General features: G+C 33.9%; 1 protein-coding gene across 12 annotated transcripts in view; it reads right to left on the bottom strand.

Annotated features, from left to right (window-relative positions):
* LOC106779986 overlaps window positions 1–7,766 on the bottom strand; it is a 12,260-nt gene extending 4,494 nt beyond the window's left edge. For 2 of the 12 annotated variants that reach the window (XM_022776779.1, XM_022776780.1), the window contains exons 1-11: window positions 7,411–7,766; window positions 7,267–7,322; window positions 7,121–7,160; window positions 6,898–6,962; window positions 6,728–6,820; window positions 5,255–5,414; window positions 2,745–2,983; window positions 2,428–2,561; window positions 2,230–2,327; window positions 1,895–1,991; window positions 424–563 (exon numbers count right to left, since the gene is read on the bottom strand). In XM_022776779.1, the coding sequence (XP_022632500.1) occupies window positions 455–563; window positions 1,895–1,991; window positions 2,230–2,327; window positions 2,428–2,561; window positions 2,745–2,983; window positions 5,255–5,414; window positions 6,728–6,820; window positions 6,898–6,962; window positions 7,121–7,160; window positions 7,267–7,322; window positions 7,411–7,495 (1,176 nt within the window). In that variant the 5' untranslated portion in view covers window positions 7,496–7,766 and the 3' untranslated portion in view covers window positions 424–454. Of the gene's footprint in view, window positions 1–423; window positions 577–1,894; window positions 1,992–2,182; window positions 2,328–2,427; window positions 2,562–2,744; window positions 2,984–5,254; window positions 5,415–6,727; window positions 6,821–6,897; window positions 6,963–7,120; window positions 7,161–7,266; window positions 7,323–7,410 lie in introns of those variants that run through there. The other 10 variants (XM_014668210.2, XM_022776778.1, XR_002666474.1 and 7 more) reach the window with 9 other exon arrangements.
* Window positions 7,767–7,866: the final 100 nt, after the last annotated feature.

Here is a 7,866-nt window from a genome sequence, read left to right as displayed (position 1 = left end):
TATATATATATATATATATATATATATATATATATATATATATTTTGAAGTTTCTCATCAACTAAAGATAAGACCAATTTATAATATATAAGTAGGTGCAAACATCACTTTACAAACTGGTTTTGGAGACTTAAATTTGACTTATTAACATGGTATCATAGCCATGTGCGTCTCATGTCTCAACTGTAAAACATTTTGCTCCTCAAACTAAATAGATATAGTTTTCTTAACCCAAAGACGTTAATTTTTTTTACATTTAACATGTTAAGTGGCGTTCCAGTTTGACATTTAAGTTGGAAAGTATCAAATGAATTCCAATTTTACATTAAAGTTTAGCAACTAAAAACAAATTTAACCTTAAATTTATTTCTGGTTTTCCATGTTAAACAATAATTTAAAAAATTGAAAACTCTACAATCTTACCATGGAGGGTGAATTCGGATCACATTCCCAACTACAAGGTCAACATTGTTGCAAACCCTTGGGCTAAAGATAATGGTGCTATGGCTGCTTTTGCTGCCACCAAACTCCATTCCTTCATAATTATCTTGCAACAGAAAATTCTGCAAAAATAATCTATCACCTTCGATCAATTTTCTGATGAGCATTAAATATTGGATTTCTTAGATGCATGATATTGTTCCATTTCAAACAAAGTGATCCTGTCACATTATGTGTTCAAGTGAAGCAAATAAATGAAAGATAATAACAGCTAGTTCTAGCTTTTCCAAGAGCACATCGTCATTCTCCACCTCTACAAGAAACATGTTTTTATAGATAACAGCAACAACGAAAGCCTTATCCCACTAGGATTTGAATCCAACGACGTTGGTAGTTTTTCCGCAATACAAACTATTTATAAATGCCAGGAATTAGTGAGGCAGGCATTACCATCTTTTTTCTTAATTAACTTAATGAAATAAAATAGATTGACAATCAGGTAGGCACAACTACTTGAAATTTTAAACAACTAATAAACGTAATTAATAAAACTAAGAAAACTAAAAGCCAACAAATATTTTTAGCAAAATGAAGTTTTTTAAATGCAAATATCTATTAATAAAATCATCAGATTGGTCACCCTTTTAGGACATTCAAACCTTATATTGAGGATAAAGTATAAACTTCAGTGGATATATGTTGGACTCAAGAGATTTAATCAATAACAATTCTGGATTGAAAAAGAACTAGAGCACAATCCCATAGACATATAAATATCAACTATCTCATAAAGTAACTGCCAAATAATGTAAACGGCTACTGCAGCCTTCTGACACTAAGTAATAAGAGCACATGTAGAAATGACTGCTTACTGCGGCAAGTAAAAACAGAACTGCCTTGTAATAAATTATAACTGCATTCTATCTTGTTTTCTGACATAAACTGATAGGTCGCGGACTCCTATAACTAAGGTTTTACGAGAGAAGAAATAAGGGAAATGGAAATAGAGCTTTTGATGTAGTTACAAATATTAGGCCCACATATTGGCAAAAAATATACAAGTACATAAAGTCAAATTATTAATCAACTAACTGAATGGGCCTACGGGAGGTTGCCCAAATCATGACGGTACAGTTACCATGTCAGGACATTAGTTAAAAATAAGAGATTTGTATAAAAATACCCTTGGGGAGAGAGATCCGGGGGCATGAGAAAATATATGTTCGGAGGATACTGATTCGTTGAAGAACCAGGGTTATTCATTTCTATAATATCTTCCACTTTCGAAGTATACATTATTCAGTTTCTGTAAACCTTATCCTTACTAAGTTTCTGATCCAGTTTCTATAATAGACCTTCAATGACCTACCACAATTTGGCCTATCACAATAATAAGAATCTAAAACAATATATGCAGATCAAAGTTAAAATAAGTTGATTTTTAAAACTTCACCTCACCTCTCTGCACTTGCCAAATGAGCAGTGACAAACAGTCAGCTTTCCATCGTGGTATCTTGAAATGATTTTTACATCAAAGCAGCCAAGTTGACCTGTGAATTTTTTTCATTATCAGCAAAACAAAGAAGCATACACACCTGTGTAAAATCAGGATCATGTTCATGTTCTACTTTATGCACCCCCCCTCCCCCTCCTCTCTCTCTGCTTCAAAAAGGAACAAAAATGAAAAACTATTACCAAATGATTGTTTCAGTAATGAAATAAGTATTAAATGGTGTTTTACATAGATAAGGATGGAAAATGCAGAGAAAGTAAAATCAAAAGTTTTACTATCTGGCCTAGCTCCAGCTTTTAACTTTTTCCAGAAGTCCATGTCTGTTTCTTTTTCTTTTAGCATCATCTGCTGTAGTCTTCCAGACAATCCATCACTGCACAATTTGGGCAAGATAACCAGACATTGAATGCAGAATTAGTACAAATTCATATTTAGTTGCGTAAAAGTACCAGGAAGCTACTACTATTTCATACCTCAATGAATTATGAGCTCCAACATGAGTCTCTTCAGTAATAACAGAGGATGTCCCTAGAGCTTCCAAAAATCGCTCTGTCATGGTCTGCGTTTTCTTTACAGAGAAGGCATTTTTTATTTGTTGAAAACTTGCCTGTAAAAATAAATAGCAAGTGTTAGGAACCAAGAACTGAAATAAGAAAGAAAAAAACAAGAAAAAGAAGAGAACTTTTTCAGAAAATATTGGAATATGGATGCAAGAAAGACCTCATACGGGAAAAAAAAAATCAATGGATAGGTCTAAGAGTACCGGAAGCATTTCAAAATTTCTACCCACCTGATTGGCTTTGTCTTGGATGTTATTAAAGAGCTCATTCATTGAGGTGAGATTAAACTCACGTGGAAAAGCTTCTGTTTCATCAGGCTCAATGTCTGAATTTACTTCAATTTTGTCATCATCTTCAAGATGATTTTCCTCTAAATTTCCAGAACTACTAGGATCAACCACTTTCAAAATTTTAGGCAACCTATCAATCTGGGGGATTGAAGAACCAATGCCCCCACATTTACGTGACCCTGATGCCAATAAAAAACTTGGTTTAACTTTCCAAATCCGTGCAACTGTTATCAACTTGAAATAATACTTCAGGTATTAATTAACCATCAATAATTGAACAGTTGTAATCCAGGTGACACAAACCTAAAGCTAGATAACAAAACTACAACACTAACAAAGAGAAAAAAACTTCTTGAGGGAACAACAATTATGTCTATAGCAGTCCACCAACATTAGGATGCATCCACATAGTACAAAAAAATCATTTATCTATCAAAATATTAGTATTTGCAACAACAAAAAAATCAAGATGAAACATTATGGTGTATTACATGAAACGTTATGAACTCCGTTCTAAGAAAACACATGAATAAATAGTGAAAAAAGTACAAAAAACAATTCAAGCCCATACAAATTACATTTCCATGTATCACTTCCAAAATTCCAATCCATACAAGGTATTCCTAGAGGAACATAAAAGATTAGACTACACAAAAATTCATATTCTGCTAGGTACCCAGAATTGAAAAGAGAAAGAAGAGTAATATTCTTTATTGTATAGACTGAAAAAACACAGAGTAGGAGAGCATTCTCTCCTCCAAGGGTTTCCCCTTCACAAAGATTAAAGCTTAATCTACAAAATTATCCCAAAAAGCCCCCTTCATACGAGGACCCCCCAACTATATAAAGGAAACCTCACTCATTGTTAGGTTCCTGGATATGGAACCTAACTTAGACAACCTACTCACACACTCACAGCAAGGAAATCAATTGTAAAAGAATGAATATTTGTATTCACATCAGCAAATGTATGGTACAATCAGTAACCGAGAGCCTAACCTCCCTCCACAGGCAAAAGTCCTGTCTCTACACAAAGAATACAATGAATCCTCCCCCCTTTACAGAACTCACTTCCTATTTATAAAGTTTCTCTTCCCCTTCCCACTAACTAACTAACTAAGTGCCAAACAACTCTTCCCTCCTAACTGCCCTCCTTTCTTAAACCCATTATAACCTATCACCTTATATCCTATCACTCATCCTAACAACCTAACTAACAACTACTTCTTAATCTGTTTCCTCCTATCATACACATTATATCCTATCATTCTTATTTGAAAATTAGAGCTGTTGCGATTATACTAAAGGTAAGCCCACAAGGGGGACAAAGGTCATCAAAATCTGCTATATAGTAAAATTATTGCAAGGAAAGCAACAAACTCATGGCACAGATAAAAACTAAAAAAAAAAACACAAAAATAAAAACGTTAAAATTTCAGTCAGTTCTCCATATGGATGTTTAAGGATGCACAGAACCTATATAATGTGACAAGCAGTGGCAGCCTGGTGATAAGAACACAGAGACAGAATAGATGAGAAGAGATAAAGAGAATATTTGATGTACTATTTTGAAGATTCATATTGGAAAATCCATCTGGTTTATATAGCTTAAGGAATACAGTTCCTTAGCAGTAACAGATGAAAAACAAATTCTAACTATTAGTAAGATGACAGCTTAGAAACAAAACTTGAATTGTAACAGAAAGAAATACACTGTAACTAACTATCAATTAGTCAGTTGTACTAACAGAAAGAAATACTCTAGTCAGTTACTTTTATTTACACACTAATAAGACGCTAAAAAACTACTGTTGTACAGAGGAAAAGAAAATAAATTGTTGTAATTAGAGGAAATATCTATAGAATCTTTTTAATTAGAGAAAATATCTATAGAATCTTTCTAATTAAAGAAAATATTTGTAAGATTTTCTGGATTATTTTTCATTATATTGTTTCCTTATTTCCCTTTTTTAGAATATAAGATTGCTACAAATAGAGGTAAGGAAAATGTAATTGACATGAATGAAAATAATAAAGTCATTCTCTTTTTCAAGTTAAACCTATCATACAACTGATGTACAGTGAAAAACATGAGCAAATCTACCCTCTAATAGTTCACCATAGGGATGCTCATAGTTGCACAGAACCTATATAATGTACAACAAGTGGGCTAAACTAAACTGCAACTGTCTCATATCAGTTACAAGTTAGGAGGTAGGAGAACTCATAAATCCAATTTCTTTCTAATAGAATATTCCCTAACAATAGAAGTCATTTGTTCATGCACACTTTATTTTACCAAAATGAGATGTAGCAAGGAAAACAAAATAAATGTTGAATGGTATTGCAAAAATCTGAAGCTAGTAGCCAAGTATAGGGATGAATCTCTTTGGAAAAACTCATGGTCTAGTCCAGAAAAAAGAAAATTGTATTCTCTTTCAAACACATACCAGATGTATTTGCTTTGGAGCAGGTCATATGAGACCCTGACACGCTTCCTTTGTAATGTAGCAATGCTTCAGAAATTTTGGTCATATCTCTAATATGTTTGTTTCTGATAGACTGTGGACCATACTTGCAGAGCTTTGGGGCTGATACGGCAGTGTTATCCTTTAACAAGTAAAAATTAAATAAAGAATGAACAGTCAAATTAGCTCCCGGAAGATACACATTAACACAGTCAATCATACAAGTCCACAAATTAAGGAAATTATACTCATTGTTCTTGACTCTGAAAGGGACAACTATTCCCTCAAGAAAAGAAAGTGTGAATCAATTGCAGGAAGAACAGGATACGATTTTGAGAGAATTAAAGTACAACATCTGCAAAGCATAAGATCAAAATCATGCTCAAGCCAATAAGCACAGGTGGGAGGTGGTTTATCAAGCAGGAGACTGGGTTTTTCTAAAGATCCAACCGTACAAGTTCAAGTCATTAGCAAAGAAGCCCAATGAAAAAATTAGTCCTAGTTTTTGTGGAGTTTATCAGATTGCAGAACGCATTGAACAAGTTCTGTATAGACTGTTCCTTCCTAAACACAGTCATATTCATCCAGTTTTTCATGTATCCTCACTCGAACTAGCCATGAATTCAGCATACTTATCACAACCCCTGCCTCCAATGTTGTCTGTTGATAGGTTTGGTAAAGTATATAAGAGACGAAATAGATAAGAGGGTATGCCTGCTGTATCAGACTATTATAAATAGCCCAGGGTTAGTAGTAGGGTGGCAGTTTTTGAGTAAAGGGAAAAGTTCAGGAGAATTGTGGAGAGTGAGATTCTCTTGAACAACCTAAGTAGGGGAGACGCTTTGTAACATTCTATACCATTTCTATACCTACTACATTAAAGCAATAAAGTTTTTCAAGATTGAGTCTTGTATTTCAATTCTTAATACGCAGTTCTATTAGTCAATTATTCATCAAAAGTGCATTTATTAATCAAATCATTGCTTGATATTTCGAATGTGGGGACTAATTTGGCGGAAGGATTAGGATTCCTAATGCACAATTTTCATCATTCAGGGAGTGATGTGACCAATGCAAAATATCTCAAGGATTAAACTTTGATTATTTACTGTAAACAAAAATATGAAGCGTATAAAGTCATGCATAAAATGGAAAAATAGATTACTAGTAAAATATCAATTCTGTCCGGAAATTAGAACTAAAAATTAAACTTTGTGACTTTGAAAATTATCAATCAAATATTACAAGGAAGATCGGTCTTTTGACTTTTGACTTTTGAGAACCATTCATCAATCTGTTCTTACTTGACGCACACCAAAATCAAGCACCAACCTTATTAACTCGCAATAACATCAGTGGTGCCAATTTCATTTGAGCAACCAAATTGGTGTTTTCTAATAAATAGATGGTTGAAAGATGAGAATTAAAACATTCTATTAGAACTTTAAAGAGTACCCCGTCTGCAGAATTGTTTTCTTCATCAGTTGAATTGGCAACAACCTCTCCCTCGTTGAAGTCAGGCATCTCAACCTCATCTTCAAGCGGTTTCTGATCAACCAATAAACACATCAGTTAGTTCCTTTTCTTCACAACAAACAAATCCAAAAAACCACCCAAAGACGTGCCTCAGATGAAGAACTGGTGCCTTTCCCAGACAAATTCCGATCACTGATTCCTGTACCGCAGTACCCTTCTCAGAATCGATCATTAATATTAATAGTTAGGGTCGATTGGACAAGCATATCCAGAATATATTTTGAGAAATTATGGAGAAACCTGTTCAAACAGTTCCTTAATAACTAACTACAAATTTATTTTGATTGAAACTAAAACAGTTAGATGATGTACCTTTTAGAATGTCGAGCCGCACAGCAAGAGGCAATTCTTGCTATAAAAATCAGAAGAAGAAAAAGAAGAAAATAGTGATAGTTATTGCATTTGCAAATGTGCAGAGAAAACGAAATTCAATTCGAACAAAACTTTTGGGTGTGAACCTTGTGGGTGTTGTCTGAGGAAAGCGCATTGATGGGGAAAACGGCGTCGTCTTCGTCTGGCGGTAAATGAAGAAAGAGGTGATTGGATTAGCAATTGGTGTGTACACTAAGAATAGGATTTGAGACTGAATTGCAGAAAATTACCAGAAATGCTTTCGTCTGAGTCTGTTCTGTGCCGCGAAATTAAGCGAAGTGGGATTAGGGATTTTGGTTGCCTTCGCCTTCTCATGTCTCAGCTTAACGTCCCAACAACACTGAATGTTGATGGTGTAGAAGAAAAATGGAAGGATTGTTGTGATTGGAAATGTGTAGCATGTGAGAATGTTGGTTATGACATTCAAAACTCGCCTTTGAATTTCAAAAGTTTAAAGCAAAGTCGCTTGGAGCGGAAGGAGTGGTGACTAGTCTTCTAGTTATTCACATCTCAAGGAGAATTGCTGGAGTTCTTCTGTGAATTGCCTGCGAGAGTTGCATGCTTGCTTCATATTGTACTACTACCGGTGCCTTTATCCGTAACTTTGTTTGTTTTATATATATATATATATATATATATATATATATATATATATATATATATATATATATATATATATATATATA

Source organism: Vigna radiata, unplaced genomic scaffold, assembly GCF_000741045.1.
Source record: "Vigna radiata var. radiata cultivar VC1973A unplaced genomic scaffold, Vradiata_ver6 scaffold_70, whole genome shotgun sequence".
In the NCBI taxonomy this organism is placed as follows: domain Eukaryota; kingdom Viridiplantae; phylum Streptophyta; class Magnoliopsida; order Fabales; family Fabaceae; genus Vigna; species Vigna radiata.
The sequence above is the reverse complement of the archived record's forward strand: the minus strand, read 5'-3'. Positions and strand labels throughout refer to the sequence as shown.